The sequence below is a fragment of the Armigeres subalbatus genome, chromosome 1 (genome assembly GCF_024139115.2).
Source record: "Armigeres subalbatus isolate Guangzhou_Male chromosome 1, GZ_Asu_2, whole genome shotgun sequence".
In the NCBI taxonomy this organism is placed as follows: domain Eukaryota; kingdom Metazoa; phylum Arthropoda; class Insecta; order Diptera; family Culicidae; genus Armigeres; species Armigeres subalbatus.
In genome coordinates, this window is record NC_085139.1 from 252,524,189 (window position 1) to 252,549,901 (window position 25,713).

Below are 25,713 nucleotides of genomic sequence, written 5' to 3' on the forward strand. Positions count from 1 at the left end.
AACTGTAGAAGGATCAGTGGAATGTGTAATGCACGTTTCGGCGGGTCCAGACTCTGCAACCGGCTTCAGTCACTACAATCAAGCAAAATTCCTGGCACATGATGATTCCCTGTTCACTGAACATTATATGAGCATGAGATTAGAAACTAGCAATCAAACTCTATACATAGTTCCGAATCCACAGTCGGATACATTCTGCCGAGTGCGCACTATGTGCTGGACTAAAGAAACGGATGATTTGACTCGTGAAATGTATAATAAGTTTTTTGAGGAGATTGACGAGATAAATCTAGACCCTGTACATGTTGAAATCGATAATGTCACTCTACAGGTGCGTGCAAAGGCTATCTACTCGATGATCGACGGAAAAGCAGCAAATGCAATAGTGGGTAACCGGAATACCCATGGTTGCCCTTTGTGTCCACCTTATTATGGCATCAACAAAATGATTGGTCCATCATTCTTCCACAGCAGGTTAAACGCGGTAGAGTGGCTAATGCGAAATGCGGCGAAGAAGGCTGTTCCTGGTAATCCTGCCCAAACTCATCCTGAAGTGAGGAAAGAAGCGCGCTCTCAGGCAGATGAATTAGAGCAGTACTTTAATATGAACATAAACCGCCCGAAAATTGGAGGATGTGGTAGTTCTAATAATGGTAACATGGCGCGAAAATTGCTTGAAAACTCGGAGCAATTTGCATCAACTCTCAATATAAATGCTGGATTGGTAAAAAATTTAAAAATCATTAGTAGCCTTGCACTTTCATCCCGTAAGCTCAAATCAGGAAAAGTGAAGGAGCTTTGGGCAATTTTGAGCAAGCAGATTTTTGATGAATTTCCATTCATTAAAAAGCTACCCCCATGCATACATAAATATAGTCATCTGGCGGAGTTTGTGGACAAATTGGTGAGGTTTTCAGTGTGTTATAAAATTAACTACTATATTTTCTATTATATATCCATATTATAGCCATATACAATGAATTTTGTTGATGAACAATCTGGTGAACGATGCCACAAACGCCACAAATTTTCTAGACCGCACCTTTCAAGAAAAACTTCAGCTGAAGATAATTTGATGGACATGATGAGGGAGGCATTAACTTGGTCCGATCCGAAGATGTCATATCTTGCGTATCAGTCATATCGTGCAAAAATTGAAAAAAAATGTGATATCGAAATGATAGAATATTTTGATCAAGAAAAAGAAGAAATTAAATTAACAAACAATTACGGTTATACTGAGAGTGACAAAAATTCCGGAAGCGACGAAAACGATAGTAGTGATAGTGAAAGTGAAGACAATTTAAGCGACGACGAAGATAGCGACAGTATTTGAAATGGATGAGTTTATACATATGAGATACAGAATAAATGTTCCAAATACAGATTGTTCTTTACTATTATTTATCATTGTGTAAACGTCATAGCAGCAATAACCTAATTGTAACTATTAGTAGTATCAACAGATACGTACACTATGGTCGCTTTTCATGCTGTTTCTTTACGTGAATCGTTTTCTACGCGACTATTTTACGCGGATTTAAGGATTCACACGGCTTTCTAAATTTATGCGGTTTTTCTGTAGCGAAAAACCGTTTTTAAGGCGGTTTTTAAAAAAGGTAGGGTACGTAAAAATCACGATTTTCGTTGAAGTCTTTTATACGTGGTGTTTCAGAATTTACGCATTTGCATTCAATTTTTCGCATAGTAAAAAAAAATCAATTATAATGGGAAATTGGGGTAAAATGGACATTATAACATCTAGTATTATTAAATCCAGATAACCTATATGTTTCTACAGACTTCTTCATTCAAGTGGAGTACTTCCGGGTGAATTGAAAAACAAATTGTAAGGAGATACAAATTATTTTTGTTAATTTTTTATATCAAAACGGGGAATCAGGGCAAAATGGGCACTATTTAGTTTTTAGGTTTAAATATTCCCTCCATTCAATTCCCCATACTTTATTCCATTAGAGAAGCCATTGTTGACAATTTGTTCTAGTATTGTGACGAAAAAACTGGGTAAATTGCGATGAAAATCGTATTCAAATGGGGAATTTGGGTAAAACGGGCATGATACTCATTCGTGCGGCCCTCGAAACCATTCTTATTCGATTCCTTAGACTTTTTTGCGTCAGGACCACTAATTTTATTAGAACAATCTCGTTGCGTTCCTGAGATACGCAATTCTTTGTCGCTTTATGCATATTTTTTCCCACTGTGCGGCGTGTGTTGAATCGTCGTCCAACTCTTTCCTCCTGCCGACGAATCCGCGCAATGCGCAGGCGTATTTCGCCGATGAGGAGGTGATGATCAGACGCGGTATCGGCACTACGTTTATTCCGTACATCAAGAAGGCTCCGTTTCCATTTTCGGCTGATGCAGATGTGGTCGATTTGATTTTCTGTAAAGTCGTCACGGGAGACCCACGTGACCTTGTGAACCGGTCGATGCCTAGACCGACACCGGGAATCGAACCCAGCCACCCTCAGCATGGTCTTGCTTTATAGCCGCGCGTCTTACCGCACGGCCAAGGAGGGCCCCATTGATGGTAATAAAACACCATTTGAGATGTGGCATAACAAAAAACCGAATGTGAGTTACCTGCGTATTTTCGGAATGGAGTGTTTTGTTCATGTTCCAAAACAGAAACGGAAAAAGCTAGATGACAAAACTGAGAAAGCTATGTTCGTTGGTTATGCGCCAAATGGATATCGTGTCTGGAATGGTCGGAAAGTATTCGTTACCCGTGATATAGTTTTCAACGAAAGTCAACTGAAAAAAGAAGGAGGGAATGAAAATGAATTAATTGTTCAGCAGAATCAAAATGATGAGAAGTTGCTTGTGGTCCGAGGACATGGTATTGAATCCGATGAATGTCGTAGTGCTGCTCTAGACTTGCAAAGACAAGAATTGCAAGAGGCAGATTTACCAAATGCGGATGAAGATTTAGACGACACGTTGCACAATGGGGAAAATGTTGCATGTTTCGGGCAAAATTCAATAACTCAAAAGGCCGCTGAACGAAAATTCTGACCAACAACTTTTCTTAAACAAAATTTTCCCAGGAATCGAATGGGGGTAGTTTCGGATCCGGCACGGCATTCCTAATAGGACTTTTTGGACGTTTTCCCCCAACTTCCCCCAGAACTTTGATATTTTGAACGGAATGCAGCCCTTATTATCAGTTTACGGCATATTTCTGATTGAATCTGAATGATTAGAATATTGTTGGGTAAGCGCAGTGTTATTCTATCTGGAGAGTATGTTAGTTAAAGGGGAATATGGGGTAAAATAGTTTCATATATTACATACATACAAATGAATTTCTGTCTGTCTGTCTGATCATTATAGACTCGGGAACTACTGAACCATCCGGCGTGAAAACTAGTATGCAGAGGTTTTCGGAGCCGAGAAGGTTCTTATGATACTTGGAGATCCCTCCCTCTCATGGGGGGGGGTCTTCCACATGAATAAAAAAATTACAGCATAACTCGAGAACTAATCAAGCAAATGCAACCAAAGTTGGCATGTTAAGGTTTTTGAAGTCAAGAAATGTTTCTGTGGTGATTCGTGACCCCTCCCCCTTTTGGAAGGGGGGGCTCTCATACAAATGAAACATAAATGTCTGCATAATTCGGAAACTGATCAAGCAAATGGAACCGAATTTGGCATGTGGTGGATATAATAGGCATAAAATGTTTCTGTGGTAGTTCGTGAGCCCTCCCCTCTCTGCAAGGAGGGGAGGGGCATACTAATGGAATCGAAATTTCCACATTACTCATAAACTAATTAAGCAAAAAGAACCAAATTTGGTATGTTAAGGTGTTTGAAGTTTGGAAATATTTCTGTGGTGGTTCTTGACCCCTACCCCTTCTGGACGGGGAGGCTCTCATACAAATGTTATTCATTGCAGCTAAAGACTTAGAAGATGCGATTGATTACTTGAATGCAGATTTGCATTCTTCAAGTAGATGGTGGAAGTACAACTAGTTAAAATTGAATTTACTAATATAAGTATATGATTATTTCTCGAAATCATTCAATTGATGATGTCTCGGTGAAAAGTGATGACGAGACACTGCGTACGAGAAATTAAATATCTTGGCATGATTAATGAATGTTAACGTTGTTTGAAGATGCAGCTGAAGATGAGGAAGTTGAAATTGAAGAAAGTAATCACAGCGAAGTTCGTCGTAGTAATAGAAGCCGTGGTCCTCCTGCATGGCATGAAGATATCAGCGTTTGCTCTTGCTGCCGAAGAATTTGTTGATGATATACCGAATGATATTGCGGAGTTAAAAAAAACTTGATGATTGGCCGTTGTGGGAACAAGCTATTAATGAAGAGCTAGCGTCGTTAAAGATCGTGAGTAACAAGTGGGTGTTCGCTATGAAAAGAGACGGTAACGGAAATATTCAACGATACAAGGCCCGACTAGTTGCAAGAGAAAGGATTCGACTATTCGGAGACCTACTCACCCGTGGCAAAGATGACAGCACTACGAGTTTTACTTGCTCCAATTGGATTCAAGAAAGGAAATCAAGTTTGCAAGTTGAATAAAGCTATTTATGGTCTGAAGCAAGCATCACGAAGTTGGAACATGCGATTTCATGCATTTGTCACCAAGATGGGATTTAAACGGAGTGATCATGATCAATGTTTGTATTACTGGACCGAGCAGCAAGTCACTGTTTATCTTGTGATATATGTGGATGATATATTAATAGTTAGTTCGTCGTTAGCTGTGATTGAAAGTTTAAAGAAGAAGTTGTCCATGGAGTTCGAAATGAAAAATCTAAATGAGGTTCAAACATTTCTTGGCTTGAATATTCATCGAAACAGAATGAATGGTGAAATGCAAATAGATCAGAAACAGTACGTGAAGAAAATTATTGAACGATTTGGAATGGTAGACTGTCGACCAGCGGCTATTCCCATAGAACCTCATTTGAAACTGTTGAAATGTGAAAATGAATCACAATTTACGAAGAAACCTTACAAAGAACTTATTGGATGTTTAATGTATTTGATGGTTACGTCAAGACCGGATATTTGTGCAGCGGTCAGTTATTTTGCTGGTTTTCAATGCCTGCGCGACAGATGAACATTGGACATATCTGAAGCGAATTCTAATGTACTTGCAAGGCACAATGGACTACAAATTAGTGTTTCGCCGTTCTTCAACATCAGAAGCATTATGTACGTTCACTGATGCAGAGTGGGGGAATGATATCAATGACCGACGATCTGTATCTGGTTATGTATTGAAGCTTTACGGAGCAACGATTTCGTGGGCTACTAGGAAGCAAGCATCTGTGGCCTTATCTACAACTGAAGCTGAGTTAATGGCCCTGTGTCAAGCAAGCAGTGAGACAGTTTGGGTCGTTAATTTACTGAAAACCTTGGATGTAATAGTCAAGTTCCCGGTGACAGTATATGAAGACAATCAATCCTGTATTGCCATTTGTAAAGAACTCCGCAAGCACAGAAGAATCAAACATATTGATATACACCCAGGTTTTTTTTACACGGTTAGAATTCAATAATTTCCCGGTTAACCTAAACTTTCACAGCTTTTAAATACCACCTGAATTTTCTTTGATTTTTTTGTGAATTTTTTCGTGGGGTTAACTCATTATTTCATTGACGCTGAAGGTCTTAAACGACTAAAACCAAACCGTGTAAAAAAAAAACCTGGGTGTACAATACTTTTTCGTGAGGGAGCTGATCCAGAAGAATCAAATTCAACTGGAATACAAGCCAACCGATGATCAGATAGCTGATGCGATGACCAAAGGACTTCCAGCTCCCAGATTTCGGAAGTTGCGTGAATTGTTAGGAATAATTAATTGAGGCGAGGTGTTAAGAAACAATTAATAACGTAGTATGCCTTGCTAAAACCAAATGTTTGTTACCTTCAAATAAACTGTTATTCTGTTATCAACCGTCAACCACTTCAGTTGTTCTTTATTAGCTCTGCTAAGAGTTAACACGTTATTAATGAAATTTCCACAAGTTCGTTTGTTACTCAACGTGTTTGTATCTTCACTTGAAGTATCAGTCCCTCAAGAAAATCTGAATAATTTCCAAGATAATTTCTCATGTGAATTCAATTTTACTTTGGAATTCGAACAAGCTTCCCTTAGAAATTAAAAAAAAAACCTCGTGAAAACTTCAAAGTAGTTCCCGTGGAAAATCCGAAAATAATTTCCACATTTATCTTTTTGAAAAACCCAGGGGACTTCATCAGATTTTTCCGGCGGTATTCAAAATGTTCTCTCCTTAATGTCTTGAATATGTCCCGAAATAATCCGGAAAATATCTTTAATAAATGAACGCAAAAAAATTGCTACGTCGACTCAAGCCGCCGCCGCCGCTGGCTGAAATAGCCTTCGCCGTGGCGCCGAGAACGCCGCCAACCAAAATTACGACAGGCACCGGGCACCGGAAATCAAACCCAGCCACCCTCAGCATGGTCTTGCTTTGTAGCCGCGCGTCTTACTGCACGGCTAAGGAGGACCCCTTCAGGGGTGTGAATTCAGTCAGACTTTGAAATGTTAATTTGAACGAATAACGTGGTGTGTTTTAAAGCCTGTCCACGTTAAATCTCGGACAGTTAGATAATGTTTAATTTAATTCTCGCCATTTCATCAATTTGAACGAGAGCTAAAATATGCTGTAATCAGCAGTTTGGCGAAGAGATTGAGCTGTCATGTAAATGTATCGTGTCAGAGGTTTATAAAAATGTTTAAAAACCGCGTTGGAAGATGGGTGTCCGAAATTTAAAGTGGACAGGCTTTATATATTAACGCATTTGCCCAAAAGTACACCGCTCTTTTTGCTGCCCGTATACTCAATTCTTAGGGCCCTCCTTAGCCGTGCGGTAAGACGCGCGGCTACCATAGGCGTAACTAGAGTCTCGGTCTAGGGGAGGCCATGGCACCAGCTGGTGGGATGTAATTTTCAAAGGCGATTTAAAGCACTGTGCGCATGGATTGCAATAGAAATTGTTTGACTAAGTTTATCGCTCATTTGTCCTAGAACTAACATTAAAAAAATCGCGAATAATACAATTGATTTCCAATGATGCTGTGATTGCTTCAAAACGCTGTGTTCAACTTGTCTTCTCCATGTTACTAAATGTGGATAAGTGTGTAATCTAAGATTCAAGAATCTTCTTCGAATTATCTATAAATGAAATTCGATATGAGTATATTTCTGAAAGTTTTCAAGCATTTCCATGATTACTTAATGCATAAAGATCTCAATTTTTTTGAAACTTGAAATTTTTAAACTCTTTAGATGTGGAATAAATTCCACGATATTTTGTCATAATCAATATAAGTATTCATGCAATTCCAAAATGTATGCTATGTGCTGAAATAGTTAAGTACCGATGAACACAAATTTGGAATCCTAAAGTGTTTTTTATGAGTCATAAATTCCATGAGTCATAAAATTATGAGTCATGAATCAAATTCCAGAATAACTTAGGGTTTTTGTAGCTACTGACGTTAGGAAGAGGCTTTATTATGGTTTTCTGAATAGGTGAGAGATTTCTCTGCAAAAATCAAAGAGACTTGAGAAGCAACCAAATCGATCTTAATTGTGCTGCAAAAGAAATGTTTTCTGATACGAACTGGTTTCTAAATCTAATTTTTTGTTATCCTTAAAAACAAATTCTAACTAAAGCAGGCACAAAAGAGTTTTCCGATGATCCTTAGGAAATCGCCAAAAATTAAATGGAACAAGATCTTTTGAGGATTAAAAATATTTCTTCAATGCAATCTCTGTTGTGAGTGCGAAGGTTGCCTAAGTTTTGTCCTAATACCGTCGTGCGGGGCTTCTTTTGATAAATCGGGGGCTACTTTGGACATTTTGAAACAAGAATTGTAACGTAAATTACTATCAAATTATTACCATTCGGGTGTCTTGTTAATAGTTGGATGCTAACTTTCTGTTTCAAATTTGGCATTTTTTTCGCCTCATTTTTTCAGAAAATCGAAAAGCCAAAGTAGCCCCTGAAATCAAAAGAAGCCCCGCACGACGGTACTTTCAATGAAATGCGTTGTTGATTTTTCTGTCATTGTAAAAAAAATTCTTAAGTTTTATAATTTTATATCTTTCTGTGCCAGAATTATATAGCGAGAGCAAAAAGCTCCATAGGAATTTGATCAACTGTTTTGCGGCATACCTTGCGATTAACTCGAAGATTTTCGAAAGAATGGTCGTTCGAAATTTCATTGACCGGATTTGTGTACATGTGCTCATTTTGATGTAGTTGCTTCAGTCTTTTTTGAAGCGGATGGTAGTTTAATAGAACAGAAATATTTATATCTTAATACCAGTGGCGTAGCCACGGGGGTGGTTTTGGGTATAAACCCCCCCCCCAGAGACAAAATTTTTGGAAGAAAATTTTTTTGCGTTAAAAAAATTTTCAGAAAACCCATCCTATACCAATTTTCTGGCTACGCCACTGCTTAATACAATTATGTTTTTAAGTTTCTGCGACCAGGATACTAGTCAAACAAATGCAGAACAAATTTATTATTTTAAGCTGTCGATTATTTGGGAGTTTGCATAATAAGCAATTCGTCAAAGATCCAAACACATGATATTCGAATAACCTTTCAATAGTCGTATGGATGTTGGTTTAAGTGGACTAATAGAAAGTCTGTCGAATTGCATTTATAGATTACTGAAATGCCGAGAATTATTTATTTTATTGCCTAGAACATTTGTGCCACTAATTTCAGAATTACAATTATGATTACTTGCGCTGCATAGAAGATCGACGATAAAGTTGGATCAAACGCATTAATACTCACACATGAAACTGACGGGACGGAACTGATAGCTGATCGAAGCTGTCTTTATTTATGTGTTTTTGATTTATAATATTCCGTTCAACACCAATGAGGAAAGGAATCAGAAGGATTCCTTTCGCGAGCCAACCTTGGGTCCCATCAATAGCAAGGTACATATAATAGCAATTTAAATTAAGAGGAAGGCCGGACCAGAAGGGCCGCCTTGTGAGCCAACCAAGGGCTTCGCCAGTTATTTTGAATTAAAATTGTCACATTAAAATTATTGTAAGGATAAAATTTGGTAGAGAAAAAACACAATGGCATGATAGAGTTCCCGCGGTTCCGGGTCCCTGAGGACTAGAATCCTGGGGTTCCTGCCGCTTTGCATGACTCCTTATCCTAGGGTGGTGGGAACCTGGTTCATCTGCATCCACGAGTGTCTCTTGCTGCTGAAGGATTCAGGTCTAGGTTGAGAATGCTGTGCTTTGGTCATTCTCGGCAATATCAGCTGTCAAACAGAAAGTCCTTGTGGATTGATCGACCTCTTTTTTGTTGAGAAAGGATCAGATCGCATGTCAATGGTTGGGGCGATATTCAGAAATCCGAATATCGTCGGTGGAACGATAGATATAGGTTTTTTTTCATTGCTCGACCATCAGTTGCATCAAGTTTTGTACCATGCTTAATGACTCCCACTATTGCAGGCATCATTCAAACCATTCGATATTCGTCCTTTGTTTTATTATGTATTCCAATAACTTTGTGTAGGCTAGTTTTTTTTTCAGTTCAATGTGTTTTTGTTCCATTACCTGTGCTTCAAAATTCATCGCTGTTCTTATATCCATTGAGAGTTTATTCGTGATTACTTAGTTGGAACAAACTGTCTGACTGAACTTGAGCCTTGAGACTCCAAAAGACTCCTACGACGGATAGCACATACGGCGTTGTAATGCTCACTATAGATGGCTAATCGCTAGATCCTGGCAAGTCCCTCCTTCGTTTGGGAGACTACTCACTTACGAACTAGTTTGCACATGTGGGGGCATAATCTAACTATTTCCGCTTACTAAGCTTCACTCCGATATAGATTAACTCTTACGTACTTAGTTAATCCTGGGCCAACTGCTAAAAAGCGCACTGAAGTTTAGTACCCTCAGGTCTACTTTAATTGCAAAACACCATCTTGTACGCGACCTACTATGAAGCCTACCTACGGTCTCTTTTGGTACCTCAAGTGCATGTTATCTTTGCTTGATACTCTTCCGGCAAATAAACAACGTGTCGAGTCTGCCGTGTTATACAAAATTAGCAATCCCCATCTATTATCACATACGTAGTGGTAATGATATAATTTTCAAATCGTGAACATTATCCAAGTTTTTAAAAATTCGTAGGTCTTAGAACCGTTCCTGTCCGCCTCTGGAATCATTTCGCCTGAGTGCTTTTAAATCAGATTTGTCAAGCTTTGTTCGGGCCTCTGCAGAGCTATGTCGCTTGCTTTTGAAGAAATTGTCTTATTTCCTAACTGGCGGAAGTGCAAAATTCAATGACTAATTAATAAATAGCCGGACGGATTATTGGTGCGTCCATGCCCTTGTAAAACGATGGTAGATATTAGAAAAAAAACTAGCGTGCTAAAAAATATAATTCAAATATAACCCTTGATCTAACTGGTATTTACCTATGACAACAGACTGCCATCTGCCCAACCAACTTATAACTAAATGTATATATACAACATCGATTAGAATGGAAGGTTTCCCGGTAACATTAATAATTGAATTTCTTTCGGAGATAGTTCAACACTGCGCATATATTTTCTGTGGCTCGTAATATGGTTGAAGCGTTTTGGGTATTACATAAACTAGCGAACGTTCCTTCATTTTCTTTTCTATCGACGAATACGCCAAGAGATTAGAAGCAAAACTGTTGAAATTTATAAAACGTGTTTTGAAGTAAGAAACTATATTTTTGTTTGTCGCGGATTTGTTTCTACAGTCGCGGATTTCAATTTTTTTTTTTCCAAGTTCGTTTATTTGGTAGGCTCAGGCGTGTATAACACTTTACGGAGCCATGGTTCTTTGTGATATATACAATCAATATCATTTTATTATACAGTTAATAAGAGAGGGGAAGGAGCCAGCGTACTCGTGGTAACTCGAGGTTAGTTTACAATGTTTAGGGATGGACGGGGCTTAGGATTTGGGATAAGGAAATTTCAGCTTCTCATCCGGGCATTTGGCGTCAGTGACGATGTGGCGTGTCGTCATGCTCGAGGAATGGTTCGACTGGGAGCATCTTCCGGATGGCAAGAGCTATGGAGCTCTACGGAACAAAAAGGCAGAGACTAAACAAAAAAAAAACTTTGAAGAAAGAAAAAAAAAATTAAATTTTGATGTCAGAAGCACAAAGAAAACTATAAATGGCCTGCATATAGACAACATCACGATCTCCCAAAACACCTCGAACTTCCCTGAAGGGTTGTTTACCTCGGGCCACAAGGGTATCCAATAATTGCTCTCTGGAGGCGTCATTTTCCGAGCAGGACCAAACTACGTGATCGATGTCATCATAACCGGCTCCGCACCTACATAAGTTGCTATCGACAAGGTTTATTCTGTACAGATGTGCGTTTAGTGAATAGTGATTAGACATAAGTCTCGACATCACGCGAATGAAGCCTCGACTTAAGTCCTCACCTCTGAACCACGCTCGCCCAGAAACTTTTGGAACTATAGAAAATAGCCACCGTCCAAGTTCATTGTGTGTCCAATTCCTTTGCCAACTTTGAAGAGTACTCTGACGGACTAATGGGAAAATCTCGTTGCTCGAGAATTGTCTATCATAAACCTCACCTTCCTGTGCGCCCTCCTTTGCCAACGAGTCTGCCTTCTCATTGCCGTAGATTGAGCAGTGAGATGGGACCCAAACAAAGGTAATCTTGAATGATCTTTCGACCAAAACACGCATCTGCTCTCTTATGTTTGTAAGAAAGTGAGATGCGTGCTTAACAGGTTTCATCGACCGGAGTGCCTCGATAGAACTAAGACTATCCGAGAAGATGAAATAATGGTCTACGGGCTGATTGGAAATTATCCCCAAAGCGAAGTTAATTGCTGCCAGCTCAGCAACATAAACCGAACACGGTTCCTGAAGTTTTGGAAGGTGGTTGAAGTTACATTGAAAACACCGAAGCCAGTGGATCCGTTGATGCGAGAACCATCAGTGAAATATCTGTTGTTGCAATTGACATGTTCATATTTTTCAGAAGTGAGGGAATAGATATTTGTCGAAGATGATCTGGTATTCCTTGAATAGCATGTTTCATGGACAGATCGTATACAATTGAGGAACTGTCGTTGGTGAAGTGAACTCGAGGGGGATTATAACACGGAAGACAAAGATCTGACGATATGTAGTTGAGATAAACTCTCAGGAATCTTGAACGACAAGTTAGTTCAAGCATATTATCGAAGTTATCTAGAACAAGTGTGTTACTTGTTCCACATTTGATGAGTATTCTAAGTGAGAGCTCCCAGTAACGGTGCTTTAAAGGAGTGACTCCAGCAAGCACCTCCAGACTCATGTTATGCGTTGAATGCATACAGCCAAGGGCAATACGCAAACAACGATACTGAATTCGTTCCAATTTGATCAGGTGGCAATCAGCTGCTGAGAGGAAGCAGAAGGAGCCATACTCTAAAACAGAGAGAATAGTCGTTCTATAGAGTTTGATGAGGTCTTCCGGGTGAGCACCCCACCATGTTCCGGAGATAGAACGTAGAAAATGGATCCTTTTCCGGCATTTTTGTATCAAATACATTTAGGTACATTTAGAATCAAACACGACCCCAAGGTATTTAGAAGATAAAGATTGGTTGACGTCATTAATCAACAACTTTAGTTTCAGTTGAGCAGGGTACCGCTTCCTAGTAAACACAACCAACTGAGTTTTTTGCGGTGAAAACTCGATCCCCAAATGTCTGGCTCAAACAGTCAGATTATTCAGGGTACTTTTGTAATGGTCCTTGCAAGACAGCTGCACATGGACCTCTTAGAGAGACCACGACATCATCTGCAAGTTGTGTGAGCGGGCATTGTCCTTCTAAACAATTGTCAATATCTTTAACATAGAAATTATAAAGCAAGGGACTTAAACACGAACCTTGGGAAAGGCCCATGTAGCTATTTCTGGAAGTTGTCAGAGTGCCGAGTGTGAAGTTCATTTGTTTTTCTGACAACAAATTGTACAAGAAATTATTCAAAATAACGGGTAATCCATTACTGTGCAGATTGCCTGACAGTACTTCTATGGAAACTGAATCAAAAGCGCCCTTAATGTCCAAGAATACTGAAGCCAATTGCTCCTTGTGCGCAAAGGCCAGTTGTATATCTGAAGAAAGCAACGCTAGACAATCGTCTGTTCCTTTCCTTTTCTAAATCCAAACTGAGTATTTGAAAGCAATGCATTTTCTTCGACCCAATGGTCGACTCTTGAAAGGATCATTTTCTCCAATAATTTTCTCATGCATGATAGCATGGCAATCGGTCGGTATGAATTGTGATTAGACGCTGGTTTTCCAGGCTTTTGAATAGCTATTACCTTCACCTGTCACCATTCAGGTGGCACAATGTTGTACTCCATGAAACAGTTGTACAGGTCAAGTAATCGTCTTTTGCGATATCTGGGAGGTTTTTAAGAAGATTGAATTTGATGTTATCGCATCCCGGAGCAGAGTTATTCGATGAAAGAAGAGACATAGAAAGTTCCAGCATTGAGAATGGTCCACCTAAAGAACTGGGATCAGTGACTGATTCTCGAAATAGCGGTTCTGCTGGTACGGAATCTGGACAGACCTTTTTTGCGAAGTTGAATATCCATCGATTGGAGTATTCTTCATTCTCGTTGGTGGAAATGCGGTTCCGCATGTTGCGGGCCGTTTTCCAAAGTGTTGTCATTGAGGTTTCTCGCGATAGTCCCTCGACAAAACGTCGCCAGTAGCTACGTTTTTTTGCCTTGAGAAGATTTTTGAGCTTTCTTTCGAGCCTCAAATACTCTTCAAAAAGCTCGGACCTTCCGTGTTTACGGAAGGCCTTGAAGGCATCAGATTTCTCAGAATACAACTTAGTACATTCATCATCCCATCCAGGAGTGGCTGGTCTTCTGATGACAGATGTACTTGGAACGCGTCGTTTCTGAGCTTCTAGTGCGCTTGTTTGAATCAACTCAATAAGGAATCGATAATTATCCAAAGGTGGAAGAGTATCAGTTGAGTCAATACCAATTTTTACCGCCGATGCAAATTTTTGCCAGTCAATGTTCTTCGTGAGATCGAAAGGAACATTAACTGGCTCAGATTGTTGATAGCCACTCTTAATTGTGGTGACTATCGGCATATGGTCACTACCATGGGGATCTTGAATTACCTTCCACGTGCAATCTAATGATAGTGAATTTGAACATAAAGACAGATCAATACGGCTTTGTTGACCATTTGGTCCTATTCGAGTTACTTCACCAGTGTTCAAAATATTCAAATTGAAATCGTCACACAAATCATAGAAAATAGGCGCTCTATAATCGTCATACGTTTCGCCCCATCCAATACCATGTGAGTTCATGTCACCCAATATCAATACTGGAGATGATAGAAGGGAGACTGCGCTCCAAAAATGTCGACGATTAATAGAGGCATTTGGAGGAATGTACACTGAAGCTATGCAAAGATCTTTATTCTTCACATTTACTTGGCATGCGACGATTTCTAAGCCGGGAACAGTCGGAATGGGGATTTTGTAGAAGGAGTAGCAGCTTTTGATCCCCAAAAGAACGCCACCATAATGATCATCCCGATCTTGGCGAATAATGTTAAAATCGTGGAAGTTGATTTCATCTTCAGAAGAAAGCCATGTTTCACAGAGGTAAAATATATCGCAATCGGAATTGCGAATCAAAACTTGAACACGACTAATTTATTTTTCAGACTGTGACAGTTCCACTGCAGCACAGTGATTGTATCTTCGGTGTTGGCCGTATTATCCATCGAAAGATACAATTTCTGCAAGAAGGGCCATGAAACAGTCAATTGCTTCAGATAACTTTCAACTGTTGGAATAAAGAGGTCAATGATTGGCCTCAATGAATTCGGAATATTGAACAAGTTCAAAAAACGGTCCACAAGGTCCTTAAAGGAGATCAATCCTCGCTTGGACGGAATACTTTTTCTAGAAGTGCGAATTTGTTTTTTCCTTTCGTTGATTCTCCTAGCCGGATGTTTCTTCGAAACATCGGATTTTGGCAATGGCGGGAATGCCTTACTGCAACTAGGATCAAAAGAAGCAGTAGGGACAGGTTGCTTCGGGATTTTAAATAAACCCCCATTACCTTCAGATTTTGTCAAGCTTTTATGGATGATTTTTGTTCTCTTGCGGCGCGATCCCGGGGAAGACGGTTGCTTCCTCTTTTCGGGCACGTGTACCTCCGCAGGATCATCCATATCGGCTGCGTCAGAGTCCAATTCATCAATGGATATGGAATCATAATAATCACTTACACGAACGGTGGCTGAAATAGCAGTCGATGCAGTGGCTGTGGCGGATGTGTCTTGCGACTTAACCATTTCCGCATACGACTGCTTGGAGCGCTGTACCAACGAGCGCTTCACTTTTTGGTGCGCTTTTTGTACACCGGGCATTCCTGCAAACCATGGGGAGGATTCAAACCACAATAAGCACATTTTGTTGCTTGTTGCTGGCAGAACTCCTCCCGATGTCTTTCTGAGCATTTGCCACAACGTGGTTTGTTGTCACAAAACTCGGCAGTGTGACCAAGTTGTTTGCAGTTGGTACAATTAAATACCCTTGGCACAAAAAGACGCACCGGAAACAACATATTTTCTATATCTACATACTTTGGAAGCATCGAACCGGCGAATGTCATCCGAAGCGAGCCCGACTTTGAATAAACCTTTTTGCCATCTACCGTGGCTGCTGAATGCAATTCCTTGCAGTCCAGAATATCCACGGTAGATTGCAGGGCGTTCTTTAGGCGACCTTTCCCTGCAAGCACATCCTTGCAAGTCAAGCTCGCTGCGTTGATTACGCCTTCTATCTCGACCTCCCGCGAGGGCACATAAACTAAATATTCAACATTGTACGCCCTGTCGCCAGCAATTTCATTCGCCACCTGGTATGTAGGTGCGGTGATGCGTAGTTTGTTCCTGTTGATTTGGCTGAATTCAAGCTTCGTAAAACGACGCGTCAAATCTCGTTTTATGCCCAGAAAATCTAGGCTCTTCACTTTCTGCCGAAAGTAAACAACCCAAGGCCCAGGCGAAGCCGCATGGTACAATCGTGTGCGCCCTGCATCTTTTGGAGGCCCATTGCCTTCCACAGTCTCTGTCTCCATTCTCACCCCGCAAGGTGGAAGGATGATTTTGCTTATGTTAACTTAAGACTAATAGCTAATCAGAAAAAAACTTAAAAAACTAATTTTATTTATTCTATCAGTCCCACTCCGAATCAAGCAGATGGGAGAACAATAAAAACGTTTCTACTTATCTGCCCCTGCTGCTGTAGGTAGCAGCAGTAACAATAGCCTACTTCACTGGCGTCGCCAGAAGCAGCTACTTCACTCGCCGACAGCGATCGCCTTGGATCCGTAGGTAGGCACCACACAATAGACTCGCACTACCGAACACAATCAGCGATGAGACACAGCACACACGTCTGGCTCGTTCGAACTATGGGCACGGAATGGGATTTCAATTTGCCAGTCGCAAATTTCGCGGATTGGAATTCGACTAGTTTGTAACAGCCCTGCAATTCTTATGGGGAGATAACATTGCGGCGTTTCCTAGAATGCAGTTGTTCCTTTCGAATGGGAAACGCCGGGTGGAATCCTGTGCAAATACGCTTTTGGAAACATTACAACAGCCGCCCGGTGTATCGTATTGACAGCACCCTGCAATATGTATCGTGAGGGAAAGATGCAGAACTTGATGTTGGATATCACGCGAAGTTATATGTTGAAAATTTTCACTCCTGGGGCTACCCCAAATGGCATAATTCCATTTGGCATAATGCCGTTTGGCATAAGTCCGTTTGGCATAATGCCATTTGGCATAACGAGTTGAATAGCCAGGGGCCATTTGGCATAAAGACCATTTGGCATAACGACCGTTTGGCATAATAAAGAAAAATAGTCATAATGATTTTAGGGTCATTTGGCATAACGACCATTTGGCATAATGACCATTTGGCATAATGACCATTTGGCATAAAAATTAAAAGAATTATAAAAACTCTAGGAAGAAGCTCAATTTACATCTGTATTATGACTTTTTCTGGGCATATGCGTATTTTAAGAAGTGATTTACTTTTACTCCTAACGGGTGGCAACCAAAAAATGGGATTAAAAAAATGGCTTGGGATGAAAATACAAAGAAGTACAGTTTAATCTGATATATGTTATACAAAGAGTTGTCCTTAGTCTTCATACTTAGACTAATTAATATTGGCATATTTTCCGTGGTTCGCCGTGCTGCTTCTGATCCTGCTTATGAGTTGCTTCGTGGCTTACTTTGCCTTATTCCGGGTAAATGCGTACTTTTAAAGAAGGAGTCATCTACTCTTTTGCTTCATCCCGGGCAAATGCATACTTTGAAAGAAGGAGTCATCTACTCTTTTGCCTTATTTCGGGCAAATGCGTACTTTTAAAGAAGGAGTCATCTTCTTTTTTGCTTCATCCCGGGCAAATGCATACTTTTAAAGAAGGAGACATCTACTCTTTTGCATTATTCCGGGCAAATGCTGTAACGTTTTCACTTGGTGGACCACAAATTAGGGACAACAAAATATCCAACGACACGAATCTAGATTGATTCCGTTGCCAAAAGTTTTGCTTTAGCGCCAATCAGGCCGAAACCTGATGCAAAACCTCACTCTCTCTAATGGTTGCCCGGTTTTAGCTCTGCGGCTAGTCATGGAATCGCACAGCAATTAATAGGAAATCAATCAAAATTCAAAACAAATAATACAATCTCACTCATTTTAAAACTATTTACTAAAAAATACCAATCAAATCCATTTTGATACAGTTTTACTATGTCTTCAAAAAACGGCCGTATCGGGAATTTTTGACTTACCCTAATGTTCTTCTTAACTTACTCACGCGCAATTACAAAAAAATAGCATCATTACTGAGGTGTGCACACTTATTACTCTTCGGCCAAAGCCACACCAATTCCCACGTAGCTGCTGGGTCACTGGTTGGGAACGACTGTTGGTTGGAGGCAGCACGAAGCTCCGACTAACCGACCACCGTTGTTGGTGCTGTTGCAAAAAGGAGCGATCACTCAATGATAACAACTATTCAATTCACTGCTTATACTAAGGACACACCTGTGGTACTTGTACCATGGTACAAGAGAACAAGAAAATTATTCCAAGACTATCTTTAATAAAGACAATAACTGATATGGTACTCATTTCAAGATTCTTGTACCATGGTACTTGTACCACCAGTGTGTCATTAGTATTACGTCGGTTGTACTGATAATCACAAACACTAATTACAACTAATTACTGTGTTGTAACAATGAAATTTGTTGGACTTATTCACATGCAGAGGAGACCTTTTGATTAATCCGCGCAATGATAATTGCGATTGGTTTACCGCAGAACCACTGGAGCTGCCAAAGCCACTGTGATGACAACCCGCGCACCTTTGAACAAAGGCCGGGACAGATACGGTCCAGCCGGACCGGCAGTCGAGAATCGATTGGAATAACGTAATGCGGCCGCGTACTCTTGAGCGTGAGTACCGGCAACCAGGTACCTCGTGCGTCACGCAGTCGTGGGTACGATTGTCTGGCACGACAGGGCTTCCTCGTTGGGGCTTTGCTCCTCGGTTCGCTGGTAGTGGTTGGGATAGGATTGGGAATCTCTCTCTGCTTTTTGGTTTTTGATTTTACTGTCCAACGAATATAGCGATACTGATGCTTTTGCACGTGTTGGGTCCCTACTTTTATACTTTTGCGCGGGGACCAGAATGATTTGTACCTAGCAAACAAATCTGATTGGCTACAATTTAATTTTGCCGGTGATGTTACTGATTCGCTGTTGATGACGATAGAATTTTGAATCTTGATTGGATGGAATTATTCGAGCTACTATTGGCTCGTTACAATGCGTACTTTTAAAGAAGGAGTCATCTACTCTTTTGCTTCATCCCGGGCAAACACGTATTTTTAAGAAATGAATCATTTACTCTTTTGCAGAGCTTAAAATATTCATCTTCATGAAGCAACTTCGGTCCGAATTTTGACAAACATCGCATGAATATTCAAAACATAGAATGACATAGTCAGACAACTACTCCACGAACTCATTCATTCGACTGTCACTGAATGTGTTTACTATGTGCAGAAAAAAACATAATTAGCATTGTTTATGTTGATGTTTACCGCTGAAAGTGCCTCGCAGATGAAAATCGGATTCAGTCCTGTGTGATAAATCACTTTACTCATTTGAAACGTGTACAGATTTCAGATAATTTATCAATTTGTAAAATGTGCATAAATATTCAATGACTAATATTCAACTGAATATTGACTGTCCAGAGCCGACTATGAATGTGTTGGAAGTGAACTGACAAATGAAGAAAAATGGACTTCACTAAAAAATTTCGATTATTTTACACTCTGCTCTTTTGCCTCATTCTGGGTAAATACAAAGGAGTCATCTACTCTGTTGCTTCATCCCGGGCAAATGCGTACTTTTAGAAGAAGTCATCTTCTTTTTTGCTTCATCCCGGGCAAATGCATACTCGCAATCGTAAACAATGCCTTTTCTTGCAAATTTCTCAACAACTAGGACCGCTCCCAGGTAACAACCACTTGGAACTGGTGGCGCTCCGCGCCTTCTATCAAACAGAAGTGGAAAATATCGCCAGAAGTCTTTAATCTTCCTGAAATCAGCAGAAGAAGTCAATGTTTATGTTTGCGACTTTCGCCCTTATGAAACAGCAATGTCGATATATTTCTACGATTAACCTTTTTTGTGCCAAATGGTAGTTTTGCTAAACGGCCCGTTGTATTTAATTCATTTTTCGAGGATTATGCCAAATGGTCATTATGCCAAACGGTCGTTATGCCAAATGGCCTCGAGGTACCCAACAAATTATGCCAAATGGCCTTTAGACATTTAAATCGTTATGCCAAATGGCATTATGCCAAACGGCCTTATGCCGAACGTCATTATGCCAAATGGCATTATGCCATATGGGCTTCCCCCTTCACTCCTTATGTCAGAAAGAGCAAAATTAACTACTAGGCGGTCCACTATTGCGCATTTTGCCCTTATTTTTTTTCTGCAACATATTTTTAAAGATTTTTGGTCCAGTCTAGTTTATGTTTGCGATTTATCATTCCTTACTAGCCCTGTGGAATTCACTGCTGACTTTGTCGTGTAATGAATTCATGAATCATCATTAGTTCAACTGCCAGAAGAATGAACACAAACAAAACTGACAAAACGTCTTGCTTCTGCTTTGCTGGCCTGGATGCGTGAAAACAAAACTTTTATTCTCAAAATTATTTTGTGTAAATGGAGTGCTCAAAAAAGTGCAAATCGTGCATTTAAAAATGGAATACCACTCCACAGTTTGTCGGTTGTGCGAAGCACCAGAAAAGGCCAGCCTCAACTGGATTGAGCTGTACGTCGAAAAGAACGAGCATTTGCTGCCAAAGATTCGAGCTTGTGCAAACATTGTGGTAAGAAGGACTGGGAGGTGAGCTTTAGAAAATTGGATCACATTGCTTCAAAACATGATTCCAGATCCACGAAAACGATGAACTGCCGCGGCGTATCTGCGATCGTTGTCACCAAACCGTGGAACGGGCCTACAATTTTAAACTGCAGTGTGAGATAACGGATGCTAAGCTGAGAAATGAGTTGGATTTCATGAAGGAGAATGAATCGAAAGGGAAGAAGGTCCCTCCTTTCGACTACGGTCATTTTCTGCAAGGAAGTGACCATTTGGAAACTGATGTGGCTTCGGAGAAGGTCGTTCCGAAAACTGAGCCTACGCCTGAACAAGATGAGGAAGAGCAAGTTATTCCGGAAATAGAAGAAGATGAAGAAGTTCTCAGTGTGGAGATTGAACTCAAGGGCAGCGATTCGGACGGGGATGCTGAAGATACCCATAAAAATGATGACAGCGATAACGAATCCGAGACATCTGATAGTGAGCATGATTCCGATTGGTTGGATAAAGCTATGACCGCAGAGAAGAAGAAAAGAAACAGAGGTCACTACAAGTGCGATGTCTGCGGCCAGGAGTTCACCAGGAAATACGATTTGTATACCCACAGAAAATCTGTCCACGGATCAACGCCATTCCAGTGCAAGCAATGCATGAAATGCTTCTCGAAGCAGTCGCGCTTGGTAGATCACGAACTTCTGCATACCGGCATTCGGCCGTTCCAATGTCCCGAATGCGAGAAGAACTACGCCACTCAGAAAGGACTTAAGGGGCACATCATTGATGTGCACACGCCCAACCTGCCGTACGTTTGCGATAAGTGCGGCAAGGGATTTTCCAATGAAACCAAACTGCGTAACCATTACGCGGCACACATCGAAACGAGAGATTTCATTTGCGATATTTGCGAAAAGGGCTTCAAGACGGCGCCTCACCTGAGTTTGCACAAGGCCACCCACTTACCGCAGGAGCAAAGAAAGCCGCGGAAACCACGGGAACACAAACCGTGCATTTGTCCATTCTGCGGAAAGGTTTCCAACAAAACGTCCACGCATATCGTGCACCTTAGACAGCATACGGGTGAGTATGAGGATTTGCGCGAAAGTTTTTCGGTGAAGTCTGTCATACTGGTCCTCTTCGAATAAAGTATTCGATTCAGTTATAAGCGTTCAGTAAATAGATCTTTCTATGCTGATTATTTGACTGCGAAATGTTCAATCAACTCAGCAATGTAATAATGCTTTCCTGTTTAACGAACAAATTCCATCGATATACATATTTGTTAACATTTCAATCTAAACCATTTCCACTTCCAGGTGAGCAACGCTACGAGTGCCACATCTGTTCCAAGCGGTTCACCTCCTCCGGATCGCATAAGAAGCATCTCCGGGTGCATTCGGGTGAGAAACCGTACGTGTGCCAGTACTGTCAGAAGCCGTTCCGACAGAAACACCACATGGACACCCACATCCGGGGGGTCCACACGAACGAGAAGCCCTACCAGTGCAAGTTTTGCCCCCGGGCGTTCGCCACCATCGGAAACATGCGATTGCACGAGAAAAGTCACGGCGAACCGGCTTCCGTTAAGCAGGATGCGGTGGTTACTTTCCCGGAGGCCAGCACGGTTCCCAGTCCAGCATCGCAAGCGTCATCTGCGATGATGATAAGCTCCACGCCGTCACCGATGATGGACCCGGCCAGCATGATCCCCTCAACCGCTTCTTCGGGATATGGACTTTACTAACGATTGAATCCATTAGGATAAATTTATTGTGTATGATATTCAACAGATACCTAATGTAGGTAAGTTTTGCTAACATTCATTCAACGGCCTTATATCTACTTATCACGTCCTTTCCCCAAACTTTGACATAATCGGCAAGATTCTCTTTCTTTTGCGATCGTGGAATAAACCCATATCGCCTGGCAGGATCTTCGTTTCGCTTTTCCGGAGGCAGCGGAAATCTCCTTTCAGTGCGCATTCTTTTGATCTTCTTCTTGAGAGATTCTTTTTGTTTCTGTTTATTTGCCGTTTGTTTTCGTTTGGATTCCGCTTTGATTGTGGCCGCTTCCTGTCGCTCCATTTTCATTTTGGACTCTGCTTCGAGTCTGGCCGCTCTCTGGCGATCCAATTTTTCGACCCGTTTTGACCAGACCTTACCTGAAGGGTCGTGTGCTATCCGCATCAAGGCCTGGAAGGCGAGCTTTTGTGCCTCAGTGAGGTCTTTGGCCGTCGTGTTGGCAGTGATGTTTTTCAACTCGGAGATGTATTGCAAGTTGGAATTGTGCTGTATCAGTTGATCTGTATGTGGAGTGTTCAAAATTTGAATTTTGATTTTATCTTCGACTGAAAGTTTACTTACGCATTGTATGCTGGTTTGAAGCGGAACCACACATGGCCTTCTTTTCCTTTTTTGTCGTGCACGATCCGTCTAGAACTGCTCCCTGTTGTAAAGAGTTAGTTGCCGGCTTGATCTCTGATCTGTCTCTCTGTTTCCGTTTGATAATTTCCATCGTCTTGCGTGCGTGCGTATCAATCTTTTTGCTCTGGTTTGTTTATCATCAGGGAAAATTTTCTTTAATTTCTAATGATTGCATGTCATCATCGTCATGATTACACATTTTGATTCAACTCAGCAATCATTGAACGGTTGAGCAAACGGTTGACCTAATCATTCGCGGACACCAACCAAAGTATCTGCACAATTAGTAAAAAGTACCTAATTTTATGTATTTTTTTTCTCTTCCCGCTCGGAAAGATCTTCTAGATGTCTCCCGTGATATCTCTGAGACAAAAAATCTGCTAGATAGCTGCTGTCTAGAACCTGTCAGACCTCAAATCCGCCTCAAATGCAACAACCGTTTCTACCTCAAATGTTAGACGAGTAACCGGTTTGAACCGTAAGGGATTTGACATATCGGTTCTCTTATACTAAAGGACATTAATGAGCGAGTACGCTTAGTACTGCCGTCCCCCAGAAGTAGTACTGCGAGGTAGTTCCTGGGGAAACGATGGTGGAGCCCAAGGGAGTTTAGTCGGTATTACCGGTATGGTCGAGTCCGACACTCCAGTACACTTCCGTGTGGTAGTTTGGCAACTACAATGCACGTGTACTGGGTTAGTGTGTAAATGCATTCTCCCTTGTAAAAAAAAAAAAAAATACTAAAGGACATACCTGTGGTACTTGTACCATGGTACAAGAGGATAAGAAAATTATTCCAAGACTATCTTTGATGAAGATAATAATTGGTATGGTACTCATTTCAAGATTCTTGTACCATGGATACTTATACCACCAGTGTGTCATTAGTATTAGATAACGCAGATATATCTCCTACACTACTAAAAATCCACACATATTTATTGGCAAAAATCCAAATTGGCAGTGTAGACATGGGTACCACCATTCTACTAGATTTTTGCTTGATATGAATGAGATATAGATCCCTTGAATCTTCTACTTTTTTTTTCTTGTTTTGAGGATATTTACAATATTTTTGGAATCCTATTGTTTTTTTTTAACTTTATTAATGTGTGAATTCTTTTGTATATATTATTCCTTTATTTTTATTTAATTTTTGTAAATAATAATACAAGTCAATTGCAATTAGTCGTCCGCTTCATGGACTCTAGGTCAAATTTATGAAGACTCTCTGAGATCGACGAGTGGCTGCATACCGCTGGATTATTCGATGGCCCTGGAAAACAGCAAACTTGCAAAACGGTGCCGTTCATTATAATTTCAATCATGTTTGGAAGGAAAGAAGGAATTATGTTACGATTCTAGAAATAATGTAGGTACTAAGTGGGTTAGAGAAAATGCCCATGCGAGTTACAGAAACCCGGCCTGGAATAAAGTTGAGTTTCCTTCTGGATCCCATTCGTGATTCTATGTGGAATCCAGTCGACCCTTCTAAAAATTCGTCGTGTTTTCTTTTAGGATCAGGCGAGAACGATTCTGGATAAGACTGCAAAAGAAAACCCACCTAGACCCAAAGAAATTTCTTTTACATCTTGTCGGGATTCTTTCTGGAATTTAATTCAAATTACTTCTGCAGTCCATTAAAATTCTTTCTGAAATTCCGTCAACACAGCCGGGAAATATTCAGGAATCCAGCCCGGATATACCTTTTTCTCGACTCAAACGGTCCCGATCATATGTATTTATAAAAACCCGACTTAATCCACCTACAGTGAATGGAACCCTTCTTACACTTTTGAGGTTTTACACACTAAATGAGGTTTTAATGCTCGAAAAAAAGTTCGAATCTTTAGTTGGTAAATTTTGTTCAAATTTCAGAGATATCAGCAGGATCCAATATCCGATTGAAAAAAAATGCCTTTCATGGCAATATTTTTGCTTCCGCTTATAGTTAAGAGAGCTCAATCAGTAAGTAAACTATTGAGATCTTGAAGTGTCACTATCTTGTAACATACACATTTTATATCTAGTTCTTTGATCTGAGTTGATAGGTATGCGATTATGGTAATAGTAAAAGGGAAAAAAAATCTAGTTTTATAAAAAATATTATTTAATATTTTTACAAATAAAATAATTCAAGCAGCATCAAGACACAAGTGTGAAAGTCCCCCAAGTAACCATGGAGCTATATATTAGGGTGGTTCAAAAAATTGATTTTGCTCCACAGTGCTTATCTGATTCTTTATCATGTTCTGAGTGTCCCCTGAAAATTTGAGCTCATTTGGATTAAAACTGATTTAGCACAAGCCGTTTCAAGTTTGCATGCAAATTAGTATGGGGAAATTTATTTTTTCATTATACTGTTAATGATGCTTCCCCATTGAGCGCAGGTTAAAAGAAAACCTACATAGCTAGAAGGAATACTCAACAGCTTTCACTCAACGGAAACCGCATGTTGATTATTTGCCCCAATAATTAGTAATCGATTTTAAGACAGGATGCGAATAGAGATGTCGTAAAATCCCGATTAATCGATTAGTTACTAATCGATTACTCTTGATTCTTGTCGATTATTGAATCGATTAATCATTGTATAGTAATCGATTCAAAATTAATCGATTATCACAACGATGAATCGATTAATCGAAATAATCAATTAATTTTCGACATCCTTATGATGTCGTAAAATTCTGATTAATCGATTAGCAACTAA

General features: G+C 40.4%; 3 protein-coding genes across 4 annotated transcripts in view; 2 read left to right on the forward strand and 1 right to left on the reverse strand.

Moving 5' to 3' along the window:
* The window catches only part of LOC134206665 (zinc finger protein 436-like), a 34,141-nt gene extending 11,741 nt beyond the window's left edge, over nucleotides 1-22,400 (forward strand). Inside the window, exons 1-3 of one of the 2 annotated variants that reach the window (XM_062682393.1) lie at nucleotides 20,337-20,587; nucleotides 20,652-21,657; nucleotides 21,894-22,400. In XM_062682393.1, coding sequence (XP_062538377.1) covers nucleotides 20,459-20,587; nucleotides 20,652-21,657; nucleotides 21,894-22,321 — 1,563 coding nt within the window. In that variant the 5' untranslated portion in view covers nucleotides 20,337-20,458 and the 3' untranslated portion in view covers nucleotides 22,322-22,400. Of the gene's footprint in view, nucleotides 1-20,336; nucleotides 20,588-20,651; nucleotides 21,658-21,893 lie in introns of those variants that run through there. The other variant, XM_062682392.1, reaches the window with a different exon arrangement.
* Nucleotides 29-1,621, forward strand: LOC134212727 (uncharacterized). The gene is made up of 2 exons (XM_062690827.1): nucleotides 29-904; nucleotides 968-1,621. Exons 1-2 carry the CDS (start codon nucleotides 29-31, stop codon nucleotides 1,334-1,336), a joined length of 1,245 nt encoding a protein of 414 aa, XP_062546811.1. The 3' UTR covers nucleotides 1,337-1,621.
* On the reverse strand, nucleotides 22,330-23,190 carry LOC134206666 (uncharacterized). The gene is made up of 2 exons (XM_062682394.1): nucleotides 22,941-23,190; nucleotides 22,330-22,879 (listed from the first exon to the last, which is right to left on the reverse strand). The coding sequence occupies exons 1-2, from the start codon at nucleotides 23,089-23,091 to the stop codon at nucleotides 22,398-22,400; spliced, it is 633 nt and encodes a 210-aa protein (XP_062538378.1). The 5' UTR covers nucleotides 23,092-23,190; the 3' UTR covers nucleotides 22,330-22,397.
* Between the last annotated feature and the right edge of the window lie 2,523 nt (nucleotides 23,191-25,713).